Source organism: Canis lupus, chromosome 29 (assembly GCF_048164855.1).
Source record: "Canis lupus baileyi chromosome 29, mCanLup2.hap1, whole genome shotgun sequence".
In the NCBI taxonomy this organism is placed as follows: domain Eukaryota; kingdom Metazoa; phylum Chordata; class Mammalia; order Carnivora; family Canidae; genus Canis; species Canis lupus.
Genome location: NC_132866.1, coordinates 33950662 through 33967526, shown reverse-complemented (window position 1 = coordinate 33967526; position 16865 = coordinate 33950662). Strand labels below are relative to the sequence as shown.

The 16865-nt window shown below is 35.4% G+C and overlaps 1 protein-coding gene across 15 annotated transcripts in view; it reads left to right on the top strand.

Moving 5' to 3' along the window:
- Positions 1–16865, top strand: part of EXOC6 (exocyst complex component 6) — a 223381-nt gene that overhangs the window by 184738 nt on the left and 21778 nt on the right. For 2 of the 15 annotated variants that reach the window (XM_072806098.1, XM_072806100.1), the window contains one exon: positions 852–2161. The exons of the other annotated variants lie outside the window; for them this stretch is intronic. In XM_072806098.1, the coding sequence (XP_072662199.1) occupies positions 852–884 (33 nt within the window). In that variant the 3' untranslated portion in view covers positions 885–2161. Of the gene's footprint in view, positions 1–851; positions 2162–16865 lie in introns of those variants that run through there. 15 annotated transcript variants of the gene reach the window in all.

Here is a 16865-nt window from a genome sequence, read left to right as displayed (position 1 = left end):
TTTCTATCTCCCCCATATTTTTTTCCTTCTTATTCATTTCTTCTTTCCTCCTCCTTTTTCTTTCTTAGCCTGGAATTAAGAAATTTAATAGAGTTGGGAGGCACAAGAATATGGAGGAGGGGTAGGTCCAAGGTAGAGGACTCAGGGGTACAGAACTAACAACAGGATGGCTGCTGCCCTTGGCAAGAACCAAATGGAGATGGAATTAGAACAAAGCCAATGTGAGAGCATTGGCTAGAGAGAACAAAGAGCCAATGTGACGCTTGATCTCCAGGTTGTGAGTTCGAGTTTCACATTGGGTATAGAGATTACCTAAAAATAAAATCATAAGAAAAAAACAAAGCCACTGTAGTATTAGTCTATTAATGGTCCCATCCCCTTTGGGGATGGAGATGATGAAGATGGGGCTCTACTGTTGATGTAAATAGACTACACGGTGATATTTAGAGCAGGACCAATTTGAGTAATTAAGGAGTTCTGATTTTAGTAAATGTTTGAGAATATAGCTGTTTTTGCTTTAATTCCAAACCAGTTTTCTATACATATGTATGAACTACTAATTACTGATTATTTGGAAGGGAGTAATGTAGTTGAAACAGACACCAAAGTAATGTAAGAGCGTTTTGTTCTTGTGGAGCTTAAAACTCTTTTAGAGAAACAAAACCCCTATGAACTGGGTAGAAGTACTTATGGACAGTGAGTCATGTGGATATAAATGGTATATATACTTTCAAGTCAAGTTTAGAAGGAAACTGAAAAAATTACTCCTGTCTCCTGTTTTTTACCTGTAAAGCACTGAACATATAAAATATATTAATATTTATTTCTGTTTACCCTTAACTAAATTGGAGAAGATAGTAGAAAATCAAGAACGTGGACTCTGAACTTTTATTCCAGCTTACCAGAAGATGTTCTTTCTATTGAAGGAAGATCTATTTGCTTTAGAAGGAGCTCTCTCTGTTGTGGTCTTATTGCCCTAAACAAGATGATCTTATTGCCCTAAACAAGATGATCTAATACAGATCTAATACAGAAAATGGAGTCCTTTAGCAGACTGGAAACAGGCTTGGTTGTATGTTCATCTTTCAATTAGGTTATAGCCACTTATAAGTTTCCCTGTTACAGGGACATGAATATGTTCTCCAAGCCAAGTGTGTAATTTGAGGATATCTCCCATTATATACAAATAATCTGTTCTTAGAAAATTTGAAATTTATTATGTGATATTTTCTCTTTTGTATGAATTTGTATGGTATTAACAATCACGCTATAAGATTGTGAATAGGACCACATTCTGTGGGGAAAGATTCTGTTCTTTGATTTGTTCAAATAGGTGGTTAGTTCAATGCAGATTAAAACTCTGATTCTAGGTACTATCTTCCTTCAAAGACAATCATCATTTGACACCAAAGAAGGCCTCTTTACAAGCATATGTAAAGCATTCCCTCACTAGGGAATTGTTACTAAGACACACTTACAAATATTAATAAACAAGTCTTTTTTGTTGAATTTACTTTTCATGTATGTGCACTTACAGGTTTTAAATCCTGGTTGGCATTTCCACATCAATGTAATTTTTTAAGAAACTTTATTTATTTTTTTTTTTTTTAAGAAACTTTAAAGTGAATACAAAATAATCTTTTAGAAACCTTTACAATTCTGAAATCTATTACAACACATGTAGAGCTATTAAAGATTTATGTAGAAATACCTACTTAATGTAAAACACAGTTTTAAAGTATGGTATTTAGTATTCAGTGCATGTGGATAAATTTTAATAACTTAATTTTTAATGTATTAATTATTCTAGTTTTTTAAAGAGGCCTAAAAGTTTTTCCTAATTAGTGTTAAAATTTAATCATACTCTTTTTGTACTTTTGCATTCTGAAACAAGAAGATGCAACTAATTTTTGTCATTAGCTGCTGGGCCACTGAGACACACCTTCATTTTATGATTTTAGAGGCTTGGGTTTAATAACTTGACAAAGATAATTATTTTTCACATACATTTGTTTCTCAATTTATAAACAGTTAAGTGGTGAAATGCCAAGTATGGGGATTGACTAAAAATAAAATCAGTCTTTAAAGTATCATATGAGGTGATAGAAGTTTTTTGTATCAGATATCAGTGTTATTTAAATAAAGATGCCTTAAAGTTTCAGTTGGTGTGTTAATGTTCCTGACTTTATAAAGGTATTTCATAGAATATTATTTTACTATTTTTATACGAAGTACTGTATCACCAAACATAGGGTGCTAACACTTTTATTTACGGTTTCTGCACTTTTTCTTCTTTTTTTCTAGTCTGTGATCCATTTCTGTCTTAATAAGGTGGCTGACAGTTCTTTTCAAGTATACTTAGAAAGGCAAAAGAGCCCTTTTCATAGTACTTATAAGGGGTCATGCTTCTGTTTTTTAGTTTGAATTTGATACTGCTTCATGAATTGCTGGGTATGAAAGATTAGGAAGTAGGTCCAGTGGTCAAATTTTACCTGCCCACCCGGACTTTGCCCTGAGGTCAAACTCCTGATATTTGCTGTTCTGAATAGAGGACTTGATGACAAGTATGAGCTGATACAAGAGGAAAGTTAGAACCATATCAAAGCTGAAGGCAAGAGAATTGGGACTCAATGAGAGACTGTAGCTAAAAGATGGATCATCAGAATTGCCCTCTTTTAAAGAAAAGGAAATAGCTGACCTGTGAGTGAAAAGACTTTATCATCCTGCCAATCACATGCTTGCTAATGGAAGCCAGTTATCTCAACAATATCTTGAGGTCTTCTACCCCATAGACAGTGAAGAGGACTAGTGGTACTAGTATTGCATTATATGAATATACTGTCTCAATCAGTTTTAAATGTGCTGTTTTAATATGATTTGTGTGTATAAACTTTTTTTTAAATAAGTAAACCCTATCATCCTCCTACTGCCAGTTCTAAAATTAATTCCCTGAAAGACTTTGGTATACTTAAAAAATATTTTCTTTTACAAAGACCATCTATTTTGTTAAATATAACCTTTCAGATGAATATGTAAAATTCTTTTGAAGGTATGAAAATTTTCAGGTATGAAAACCTTAAAAATGTCAAACTATTTTTATTAAAATGCTTTTTATAAAAAAATGCTTTTTAATAGTATACAGAATTCAGTGATAATTTTTTATAACTTATTTAAGTAAGCTTATGCCCAACATTGAGCTTGAACTCATGACCCCAAGATCAAGAGTCAAATGCTGTATGACTCAGCCAGGTTGGTGCCCCTATAACTCATTCTTCTCTCTCTCTCCCTCTTTTTTTTTTTTTTTTAAGATTGTATTTATTTATTTGAGAGAGAGCAGAAGAGGGGAGGGTGGCAGGCAGAGGGAGAAGGAGAGGAAGAAGCAAGCTCCCTGCTCAGCAGGGCCTCTATCCCAGGACCCCAGGATCATAACCTGAGCCGAAGGCAGATGCTTAACCACCTGAGCCACCCACGTACCCCTGTCATTCATTCTTAATACACAGAAATACTTTACTAAATATCACCAGAAAATGAGCTGGCCATAACACTGAATTTTAGTTTTCATATAACTGAAGATTAGTTTTTAATGACCAAAATGTTTAAGATGTAGCCAATTTTGTGGGAAACTTCCAAATATATATCTCACCTTTATAGCTTTTACTGAACATAATTTTCAAAGTAGATTGAGTATCCATGGTTTACTAATCCTAATACTATAAAGTCTCTTTACCTGATTCTTTTTCACTTTGTGGTAAGTTAGACTAATAAGATATATCATTGCTACATTCAACAGTATCTTGATAATCTTTTGACAATATGAAGAAGTTTAGGTAGATTGAATGATAATGCATTTAGGTGGATTTGAAGCTTTTTATAAATCAATCTCTTGGGATAACTGGCTAGCTTAGTTGGTAGAGCATGTAACTCTTAATCTCAGGGTCATGAGTTCAAACCTCACATTGGACTTGGAGCCTACTTTAAAAAGATAAATAAATAAAAATAAAAGAATCATTTGCCCAAAGAAGTTGGCTGTTGTATCATTATTACCCCAGAGCAGTATTCCTCAGAGTCTTTTCAGGAATACTGATTTCTCATGATGAGAAAAGATTTCTTTAAAGGCGTTTCTAGGTCAGCCAAGTTTGGGAAACACTTTATACTCTAATTCCCTCTTAGAGACTTAACACGTGTATTATAATTGTGAGGAGAGAAATGCTGTGGTAAACCCAGCATTTCCCAAACTCATCACAAAACACCTCCCTCACTCATTTTGGGTTGTATTACATGAAACATACTTTGGGAAATGCTTCAAGACTCTGGCATCACCTTCTAGATGTCTATCTTTGATAGTTTGGGATCAGCATACTTTTAAAATAATGATTTGGATAATAAATACATAGAAGAAATATAAATTATATATATAGATGACGCAAAGCTAGGAGAGTTACCTACAGGGTCAATATGCCCTTTGTAGGCTTAAGTGATAAGTGAAAGCCAACAAGATTAAATTTACCAGGAAGGGGTGCCCGGGTTGCTCAGTTAAACATCTGCCTTCAGCGCAGGTCATGATCTCTCAGGGTCTTGGAATCAAGCCCCGCATAGGCCTCCTTGCTCAGTGAGGAGCTTGCTTCTCACTCTCCCTCAGCCTGCTGCTCTCCCTTGCTTGTGCTCTGTCAAATAAAATCTTTTTAAAAATTTTAACGAGGAAAATATTAAATGCTGTATTTACTTTTTTTTTTTTTTTTTTTTTTTAGTAATTTCTACACCCATCATGGGGCCCAAACTCACGACCCTGGGATCAAGAGTGGTATGCTCTTCTAACTGAGCCAGTCAGGCACTTCCTGTATTTAATATTTTTAAATTTAATTTGAAAAATTACAAGATGTAGAAAATCTGACTTATAATATGAAAAAGATCTGGCAGTTTAGTTAACCTCCAAATGAACTAACAGTTTGCTAGGAATTCTTAGACTGCATTCATGTAAGGGTGGTATTTGGGTTAGACACTGTGCTTTGGGCCTGTTAAGATTGTACCTCGAGTATTGCACGGTGATTTCAACACAATTGGAGAGCACATGGAATTCCAACTCTAGTGATGGATCAGATACCTCGTCATAGGGAGAGCGTTTGAAAAACCTGGGAATATATAGTCTAAAGCCTTAGAGGAAAATCAAATATGCAGTTCCTATTAACCTAGATATGAGTTAGGTATACCATTTTTTTCTTCCTGTTAGAATCCTGTGCCATGAAAATGACCTCATAATATTCCTTTCCCCATCTAGGATAGATCATGTTTTGTTTTTGTTTCTTTGTTTGTTTGTTTAAAGTAGGCTCCATGCCCAGTGTGGGACTTGAACTCACAGCTCTGAGATCAAGAGTTAAATGCTCTACCAACCAAGCCAGACAGGTGCCCCAGATCTCATTTTCAAGTATTTGACTTTGATCCTTCCTCTGTACTATGTGTAGAGAGTTTGAGAGAGAATTTGAATTATGGAAAATATATTTGGATCTCATAGCACTTTTCAAATAGATGTTTTATTGAAGTATAACATACATTCACAGAATTCTTAAGTGTACTATTGTTGGCTTTCACAAAATAAATTCATCTCTGTAATACCCAGATCAAGAAAGAAAACTTGACCAGTAGGTACTTCAGAAGAGATTCTACCCCTTACTGTTCTTTCAGTCATCCCCCTCCTCCCTCTCAAAGGATAACCACTGTCACAACCTCTAACACCACAGATAAATTCAACCTGTCTGCCTTCTTTAGTTCAATTACGTCTATGAAATTTATCCATGTTATATGTAGTTGTGGTTCTTCATTCCCTTTGCTGTGTAGTCTGCCGTTATACAAATATACCATAATTTATACATTTTATTATTGAAAAGACATATGAGTTGATTCCAATTTTACTGTTACAAATTGTGCTAACATGAACATTTGTTTACATGTCTTTTGGTGAATATGCACACATTTCTGTTAAGGTGTTTACCTAGGAATGGAATTGCTTAAATCAGGTCATCTCCATATGATCAGTTTTATTAGATACTGTGAAGCAGTTTTCCAAAACAAGAGTTTTATACTTCAGCTAGCAGTGTAGAAGAATTCTTGTTGCTCTATATCATCATCACTTGGTATTATCTGTCTCTTCCTTTTTAGCCATTCCAGTGGGCATGCAGTTTTACATTGTAGTTTTAATCTGCATTTTTTATTTGACTTACAAAATCGAATCCCTTTTTATATATCATTGTCCATTTGATTATCCTCTTTTGTGAATAACCTGTGAAGGGTCTTTTTGCCATTTTTTCTATTGTCTACTTCTTACTGATTTGTAGAAGTTCTTTATATATTCTGAGTATGAGTCCTCCATCAAATATATGTAGTGCAGGTATCTTCTCCTGCTTTGTGACTTTTCTGTTTACTCTTAGTTGTGTCTTTTGACAAATAGAAATTCATGCTTTTAATAAAATCCAATTTTCCTTTTGTGGTTGGTTCTTCCTAATGTCCCATTTAAGAAGTCTTTGCCTATCCCTGAAATTATAAAGATATTTTTCTGTTTTCTTCTAAAAGTTTTATTGTTTTACCATTCACCTTTAGGTTTATAGTCCATCTGGAATTGATTTTTGTGCATGGTGTGGATTGGAGGTTCAAGATGCATGTTATTCCATATAGTTATCCAGTTGACCCAGCACCAATTTTTGAAAAGAACTGGATCTCATAACATTTTAATATAAAGTAATTGTAAAACACAAGACTGTGAGACATAACTGATATGTGCTTCTAATGTACAAGTAAAATAGTTTCTGTTGCCTTCCAGTTAACTATATGCTTGTATTTCATGGTTCATGCCATTCCTCATTAGCAAATTAGTGTAGGTTTGAGGTTTTTTAGTATCAGCCTAACTATAGTCTTAACCACATCAAAGGTATTTTTAAAAACAAAGCAATTCTAGAGTAAGTATCCATAACAATATGGGCAATATAAAATAAAAAAGCTAAGTTACAAGCCCGTGAGGACAACAGTAATGCCCTTTTTGTTTACTACTGTACATCCATTGCCTAACTGCTATTCTTGGTACCTAGAGATCAATAAATGTTGAATAAGTGAATACAAATATTTTAGCTATACTCAAAAGCACTTTTTTGGAATAAGGAACACCTTATTTTTTTAAAAAAAGATTTCATTTATTTATTCATGAAAGAGAAAGAAAGAAAGAAAGAAAGAAAGAAAGAAAGAAAGAAAGAAAAAAGAAAGAAAGAAAAGAAAAGAAAGAAAAGAAAAAAGAAAGAAAAGAAGAAAAGAAAAGAAAAGAGAAGAGGCAGAGACACAGAAGGAGAAGCAGGCTCCGTGCAGGGAGCCTGACATGGGACTTGATCCCAGGTCTCCAGGATCACACCCTGGGCTGAAGGTAGCAATAAACCGCTGAGCCAACCAGGCTGCCCAGGAACACCTTTCTTAGAAATAGTGTTCTATATAAGTTCATGTTTTTTATATAAACAAACATTCTTTAAAGGCAGTAAATTTTATTTCTCTATTTCAGTTTTTTGATGAGTATTTCTTTTTTTTTTAAAGATTTTATTTATTTATTCATAAAGAAAGAGAGAGAGAGGCAGAGACACAGGCAGAGGGAGAAGCAGGCTCCATGCAGGGAGTCCGACGTGGGACTCGATCCCGGGTCTCCAGGATCACACCCCAGGCTGCAGGTGACATCAAACTGCTGCGCCACCGGAGCTGCCCCTTGATGACTATTTCTAAAAATACATGACACATATCTGTGTTCTTTTAAGTAAAAGTAAAAAAAAATTTTTTTCTTGATTTATCTCCATCATCATTAGGGATACTAAAATAGTAACATGTTATTTCTAAGAACTGTTGTTATTGCTCCAAAAGCAACTGCTTATTCTTTTGTGGATAAAGAAATATTCTGGACAGGAGAATTATAGGAATTTAGACAAAGGCAATATACACCTTAATTAAGTGATCAGCAGTGACCAAACATAAAACAGAATTAAATAAGCATTTGTTAAACTACCATTATTTGGAACAATGAGTCATGAAGAAAGTGGATAGGATTATGGTCAAATAAATTCAGGAAATCCTACATATTTTGTCCCTCTCTTGTAAATTCACAATTTCATTAGCCCAGTAAAGGCTTTGAGAAGTCTTAGAATAAAGGTGTATTCCCCTTTCCCCTCAAACCTTTTGAGTACTGAATACTTTTCAGAAATGAAAATCTCTTACTGTCTTGCAAAGTAGTGTTCTGCAGCATACACTGCATCACCTGGACTACTATTGCATTACTTTAATCTGTAGATTCCTAGAACTATCTGATAAAAACAGAGGGCTATGATAACAAATAAATAAATCTTTCAGTAGATGGATGAAATTTTAGATAGATGAAGTATTAAAACGCAAATAATAAAAAATGAAAAATAGTTTTCAACAATAATTTGTTGAACTTCCTTTTAAAAAAAAAATTGGGAGGATTTTATGAAGGGTGATAATTACCAGAGGATTAATGCTGCTTAGAGGCAGTAAACCAGTCAGTCAGTCATACAGAATAACTTGTTTTTAAGAAGCATGAAACAGTAACACACGATTGCTTGTGAAGAATGAAAAGATTTAAGTGGGAAATTAAAATACCAGCTCATGTAGAGTTCAGATTCTAAGAGTTGTCAGATTCCTTAGTGAATCATCAAGGCTATTGTTACTGAGCCACAGTATGCATACCTTGACCAAAATAAAGGATATATTTGCTACTTTTTTTTCTTTAATACACTATAAGTGAGATGGGGAAAAATTTAAAGGAAAGATCTTTTGATAAAATGATCAAGGTAAGTTCTATATTTTGTTTGTTGTAAAGAGTGTCTCAGTATTAAAAAGGAAGTATAATTCAAGTGACTTTTTTCAGGTTAATTGTGGCTTTCCTTAAGACAGAGAATCTATTATTTGCCAAAATAAGAACATTAAAACAAAGCCAAAACTGCCACAGAGAAAATATTATTACTATTTAGTAATACTAAAAATATGAAAAAAGTTCTAAGTCCTTTAGAACTTAACTGAAAATTTTTGCCCAGATGGTTTACTTTACACATTAACTTAGCTGTAAGCACCACAGCTACAAAAAGAGAAGGGGTAGAGGACAAAAGCTACTTTGTTCAGGTGATCTTTTTTTACCTACTCCAGCTCCTCCTTGGCAGGCAAAGGAGGAGTTTTACACCTAAATACATTCTTTACCTTCTCTTGCTTCTTTGATCTGATATAATTTAAAGAATACATTTTTGAGGCACCTGGGTGGCTTAGTGGGTTATAGGGCCGACTCTTGATTTCAGCTCATGTCATGATCTCAGGGTCCTGAGATCAAGCTCTGTGTTGGGCTCTGCGCTCAGTGGGAAGTCGGCTTCAGGATTCTCTCTCCTTCTGCCCCAATCTCTGCTTGTGTTTGCTCTCTTTCTCTAAAATGAGTAAGTAAATCATTTTTTAAAAATCATGCTTTCTGGGCAGCCCGGGTGGCTCAGCGGTTTAGTGCCGCCTTCAGCCTAGGGCATGATCCTGGGGACCCAGGATCGAGTCCCATGTCAGGTTCCCTGCATGGAGCCTGCTTCTCCCTCTGCCTGTGTCTCTGCCTCTCTCTCTCTCTCTCTCTCTGTCTCATGAACGAATAAATAAAAATCTTTTAAAAAAATCATGCCTTCTTACTAAAAAATAAATAAATAAAATAAAGAATACTTTTTTAAAAGTCATGTTGTGACCCTACACATCAATACATACACCATTTTAATTAATGGTACCTTCAGAAATTTTTCTTCCTCCAGAAAAGTTCATGGAGCATTCTGAGTATTAAATCAATTCTTTTAAGTTTAGTTCTCTCTCTTTTTTTTTTTTAAGATATTTATTAATTTATCCATGAGAGACACAGAAAGAGAGAGGCAGAGACATAGGCAGAGGGAGAAGCAGGCTCCACGCAAGGAGCCCGATGGTGGGACTCGATCCCGGGACTCCAGGATCACGCCCTGGGCCAAAGGCAGATGCTAAACCACTGAGCCACCCAGGGATCCCCTTTTAAGTTTAATTTTCTTAAGTAGGCTCCACACCCTTAGTGGGACTCAAACTCACAACCCCAAGATCAAGAGTTGTATGCTGGGGGCGCCTGGGTGGCTCAGTGGTTGAGCATCTTTCTTTGGCTCAGGTTGTGATCCTGTGGTCCTGGGATCAAGTTCCGCATGAGGTTCCCTGTATGGAGCCTGCTTCTCCCTCTGCCCGTGTCTCCGTCTCTCTCTGTGTGTCTGTCATGAATAAATAAAATCTTAAAAAAAAAAAAAAAAAAAAAAAAAGAGTTGCATGCTCTACTGACTGAGCCAAGGCAGCCAGTTCAGTTCTTTTTTGTTTTGTTTTGTTTTTTAACTTTATCAATTCCTGGAATTTGACTTGTTCTTTTTTTTTTTTTTTTTAGTTTATTTTTTATTGGTGTTCAATTTACCAACATACAGAATAACCCCCAGTGCCCGTCACCCATTCACTCCCACCCCCCGCCCTCCTCCCCTTCTACCACCCCTAGTTCGTTTCCCAGAGTTAGCAGTCTTTACTTCCGTCTCCCTTTCTGATATTTCCCACACATTTCTTCTCCCTTCCCTTATATTCCCTTTCACTATCATTTATATTCCCCCACATGAATGAGAACATATAATGTTTGTCCTTCTCCGACTGACTTCACTCAGCGAATTTGACTTGTTCTAACCATATCCTGACCCAGTATGATCTCATTTAGTTGGAACAACAGTATAGTCTATGCTGTTTTTTAAAGAGGCAACCATAAACCTCTCCGTTCACAAGTCTCTTTTCTTACTGTATGTGTCATCAATACATACACCATTTTTTTGTGATGAATTGTGAATCTGGGCTTCTCAATACAGTATGCTACATGAGAAGACTAAGCAGCCATTAGCCATGGCTCTTCTTCATTTGTCTTCTTACATTCTGTCACTTTGTAGAGAAATCTGTTAGGAATCATTTGTAGCTTTGTACTGATTTTCTTTTTACCCTCAGCCTTCACAATTTCTTTGACAGGGATTGGTTAAATGTAGATTGCATTGCATAAAGGCACTTACATGCCTCTGGATCAGGGATTCTAACCTGGGGACCATGTATTGTTTAGTAGGACATTCATGCAAAATTTTGTTTGTATGTACATTTTTCTAAGAAGAGGATCCATGTTTTCAGATTCTCAAAGACACTATATATGATTTAACAACAGTTATTCAGCCACCACTGCTCTAGGGGAACTCAAAGCTGTCCAGATTAAGCCAGATCACCAAGAGCTGTTCTATTTTCAGATATTTCTTCATTTACTGAACAAATATTTGAGTACCTGCTCTGGGCACTGTTTTAAGTGCTCAGGATACAGTGGTGAACAAGACAGGCAAGATCCTTGCTCTCACAGTTTCATTTTGTTGAAGGAAGATCCACAATGAACAGTGATGATTTCTAAATAGTTTTAGATAGAATTTCAAATAGATTTAGATCCTGTGAGAAAAATAAAACAGGCCAATGTTTTAGTGACTGGGGGTAAGATGGACCACTTTGTGGTTGTCAGGGAAGACATTTAAGGAGGTGACATTTGGGATCCCTGGGTGGCGCAGCGGTTTGGCGCCTGCCTTTGGCCCAGGGCGCGATCCTGGAGATCCGGGATCGAATCCCACGTCAGGCTCCCGGTACATGGAGCCTGCTTCTCCCTCTGCCTGTGTCTCTGCCTCTCTCTCTCTCACCGTGTGCCTATCATGAATAAATAAAAATTAAAAAAAAAAAAAGGAGGTGACATTTGAGTAGATACATGAATGACATTGAATGACATGAATGACATTGAAAAATATGGGGAAATAGCATTCCTGGCAGCAGAAAGAAGAGCAAGTGCAGAGTCCTAAGGTGCTGTCAAGAAAGAGAAAGGATCATAGTATGGCCTTAAAGTAGTGAGCAACGGAATGATAAGTGCAAATGATATTGGGAAGATTATCAGAGCCAGATTTGAGGGCCTTGTTAAGTAGTTTGGGATGTTAAGTATGATGGGCAACCATTCAAGGGTTTTAAGCAGGTTAGTATCATACTATGGTTTACATTTTTTAAATGGGGGTGCCTAGGAGCTCAGTCAGTTGATCTTTGACTCTTGGTTTTCAGCTCAGGTCATGATCTCATGGATCGTGAGATTAAGCCTGAGTCGGGCTCCGTGCTCAGCGCAGAGTCTGCTGGAGCTTCTCTCCCTTTCCCCTTTCCCCCACTTGCTCTCTCCCTTTCTCTCTCTCAAATAAATAAATGTTTTTTTAAAAAAAGATTATTCTGGCTGCTCTGAGAACAGATTGAAAATGGACAAAATCAGAATAAGGAAGAACAGATGATAATTTTGGTAGTTCAGGATACTCATGATTGATTGCTATTAATTATTGATGATGTAGTTCACAATATTTCAGAGTGTCTTCTTCATGTGGATAGAGAAGTTGCTGTTTTCAGTATTGGAAATAGTTGAAATTATCCTGAGTAGTATGAGTTATCTAACTAAATATATTTTTTGTTTTATTTATTATTATTATTTTTTATTTTATTTGTTTTAAAGCTAAAAAACTCAATTGTATAGGATAGCATCACATGCATTTTGTGTACTAATCTCATCTTCTCTCTTACCTTCACTTTCTCTTGGCCCTGAGTTTCCTCAATTATGTTTTTTAAGATTTTATTTATTTATTCATGAGAGAGGCAGAGACATAGGAGAAGGAGAAACATGCTCCCTTTGGGGAGCCTGATGCAGTACTCGATCCCAGGATCCTGGGTTCATGACCTGACCAAAGGCAGATGCTCAACCACTGAGCCACCCAGGTGCCCCGGGTTTCTCAGTTATTAAGTTGTGCTTATCTTACAAGTATTTTTATAAGTTGTCTTTTATTAAAACCCCTTTGTGAGAAGATAGTGTGTAAAGAAATTAAACATATATTAGTGGAATGCTGAAACTGCTATAAAAAAGCATTATATATGTATGGATTTTCATTTATTTCTTCATTTCTTCCATTCATCTATTCAACAAGTGTTTATTAAGTGCCTACAATAGCCAGCCATTGAGGAAACAAAATTGAACAGCACAATAAAATAAGAACTAGACAATTTGAGAAATAATTTAGTTGGTGTCAATGAAGATAGAGTATATTCAGAAAGATATTTTGGCTAAAGGATAAAAATTAAGGAGTGTAAAAAGAAAGCCCCTGTGAAGTATTCAAATGGTGTGTTGACAGGATACTCTTTTTGTAGGAAATCAAGAAGTAGGATGGAGTCCTGCTTCTCTTATTAACTCTTGTATAACCTTGGGAAACTGTTTCCTGAACTATTTCACTATCTATATTTTTTACTTCACTATATATTTTAATGGTTTAATGAAATCTGTCAGGAAAAATATTGTATGGCTTACTTCTGAGAGAGATGTTTTTCATGGTGTGCTAAATCTTCATTGCTAAAGTTGGTGCATACTTCATTGCTAAAGTATGTGAAGCTTGCATTGCACAAATGTCATTAATTGAGTCGGTAGTTCCCATCTCTTTGTACTTCCATACTTCATCAGGGTGGTGGTGAGCCTGGTGTGCCAGATCCACATCACGGTGAACTAAGAGGAGCATAGTTTTCTAACAGTATTACTTGGTAAGGGAAATACTCTGGACACCCACATCCTTGTTCTCATTATTCCCCTCACTTAGTTAACTTCTACCCTTTTATACATAGTCTGATCATTCCTCTCTACTATACCCCCAAGGGGCTATGAAGTTTAGGAAAGAAGTTCAGATATACTTCACCACAGAAAGATAGGCAAACCCCGTTAAATATATATACTGTGTTTGACTCAAAATGAACAACTTTGGAGTCTACCTAAAGGGACATGAGCAAGAGTTGGGACATGAGCAAGAGTTGGAAGTTATGAAGAAATTGGCCATAATTCTTGCTGTGGAGACTGGGTGTCTGCCAAGACTTTACTTTGAAATTTCTGTCTTCTGTTTCTAATCTTAAGGCATCATAACATACAATTCTTTTGCCACTAGTCCAGTTTGTTCTTTTATGATGAGGAAGGAGGCACTTTTAAATAACAATTATTTCCACTATAATTAAACAAATCTTCTTTTGTTTGCATTATATTTGTTACTATATTGTATACACACTCTGCTTGCTTAAACTTGCCCCTGTGACTACTTCACAGGAACTTTCTTTAGAAGTTTTAAAGTCTTTGACTTCTTAAAGTATTAATGGGATTTGCCAAAGTTGTAGTATCCGAATACTTGACTAGATATAGTAGCAGGACAGTAAGCTTGTTCACACAGCTCCTCCAGCAAGCATTTTTTCTCTTAGACAATCCTAAATTCATTTGAAGTGCCAAAGAATTAAAGGAAGATGTATTTGGGTTTACTCCTGAATATAACAAGACCAGACATCTCACAAAATTTACCTTAAGGTCCAGATATTAGAAAAGTATGCTGCCCTTTGCAAGAGCTTAGATTATGAAGGATTAGTCTGAACCTAAATGACTTTTGCCTTTTTGTCCCTTTTTGTTCCTTTTTGTTCTAGTATCATAATTCTGGAGGTTTACAGTTTATATGCTTAACTACATATGTGATTTATGCTCATACTTTCATTTATTGATATAAATTTTAAACTTGTAGATTTTGTGATTATTTTGAGAGTAAAGGTTAGAGCTGTTTTGTAGTTTAGAAAATTACACTCCAAAGTGATTTTTTGAAAACCAGGAAAACAAAAAAGCGAACAACACCATAACAGTTACAAAAATAATGCATGCTTGCTGTTTTTTATTTTATTTTTTAAGTAATTACAGACTCACAGGAAGTTACAAATATGGTTCTGTGAGATCCCATGTATACTTTATCCAACCCCCTCCTCGCCATGGAGACTTTTATATAGCTATCTACAGTTATCAAAATCAGGAAATTGACATTGCATGTTCACTGTCTAAAACAAAAAAACCAAACATGTAAAAATGTATAAAGAGAAAACTTTCAGAGCATCTGGGTGGCTCAGTAGTTGAGCATCTGCCTTTGGCTCAGGTCATGATCCCAGGATCCTGGGATCGAGTCCCACATCAGGCTTACCATGGGAGCCTGCTTCTCTCTCTGCCTATGTCTCTGCCTCTCTCTCTCTCTGTGTGTCTCTCATGATTAAAAAAATAAAATCTTAAAAAAAAAAAAAAAAGCTTTCGTTTTTCCCTCTTCAGTCTCATTCTGTCTCAGTCATCATTATGTCTCCCTGCAGATCTTTTAAAATGTACATTTGGTTGTGCCTGGCCGGAACAGTCAGTAAAGCATGCAACTCTGGATCTTGGGGTAGAGCTTACTGAAACAATAATAAAAAACAAAAAAATAATAAAATGTACATTTAAACACAAATACAGAAGCACCCACTTGCGTGCAGATGTGTAGATTTTTTTGCTTTTGGGGAATAAAAGGATCGTTTATGCTATAAGCTACATTTTCCCTGTAATACTACACGATTTCATATTGATAAATATAGATCTGTTTCATTCTTTTTCATTTCATAATGTTCTGTAGTATAAATATAATTTATTATATTTAATTAAATTATTAATTAAATATTATTTAATTAATTATATTTAATTAAATTATTTAATTAAATTTATTATTTTGTTTAATAAATTAATTAATTGATTAAATAAACCCCCTTTTATTGGACATCTATGGACTCTCCAGTTTTTCTACACATAAATAATGCTGTAGTTGGTATCCTTACACTTCTATATTGAGCACTGTGTAAGTATTTCTGTAGGCCTTTAAAAGTAGAATTACAGGGATCCCTGGGTGGCGCAGCGGTTTGGCGCCTGCCTTTGGCCCAGGGCACGATCCTGGAGACCCAGGATCGAATCCCACGTCGGGCTCCCGGTGCATGGAGCCTGCTTCTCCCTCTGCCTGTGTCTCTGCCTCTCTCTCTCTGTCTCTCTCTGTGTGACTATCATAAATAAATAAAAAAAATTAAAAATTAAAAAAAAAATAAATAAAAGTAGAATTACAGAGTACTATGAAAATAACACTTAGGGCAGCCCGGGTGGCTCAGCGGTTTAATGCTGCCGCTTTCAGCCCAGGGTGTGATCCTGGAGACCCAGGATCGAGTCCCACATCAGGCTTCCTACATGGAGCCTGCTTCTCCCTCTGCCTGTGTCTCTGCCTCTCTCTCTCTCTCTGTGTCTCTCATGAATAAATAAATAAAATCTTAAAAAAAAAAAAAGAAAATAACACTTACAAAATTGTATCAGTATACAAAAGTAACAGTTATGAGAAACAATTATTCATGTAAGTATGTATTTGGGCAAATATGGAATATTTCTTATTTATAATATAAGCATTATTATATTGTGATTAATTTTGTGGTAAATTTTCAGTACGTTACACAAGGTGTAACTCTTCGTCTCCATAGACTGGGAATTATAAGCTGGTGTATAATGTAAAGAGAGGCAGTCCCAAATTTAAATGTTTTAATCATCAATATTCTTGATAATTTTTTTCACTGAAAGGGATAAGTTAAAATTTTTAGAATCTTCTACGAGCAATGAAGGATAGCGATAGCTGGTCTTTATAAATATTATACATCCATTAAACTAATTATTAGATATAAATGCAGTATTGGTATTGTTCAGCATGGAACTTTATTCTTCTCTCAACGTTAATTCACATTTTTGCCAAACTCCCTATTATTCATTATAAGAAATCCTTTCCCTTAATAATTGTTTTCTTTTTTTGAGTGAAAACTATTTTTTCTATTATAGATTTCTTTGAGTTGGGAGGATAGTTTATGAAAAGCGTAAATATTTAAATGCTTTGTCA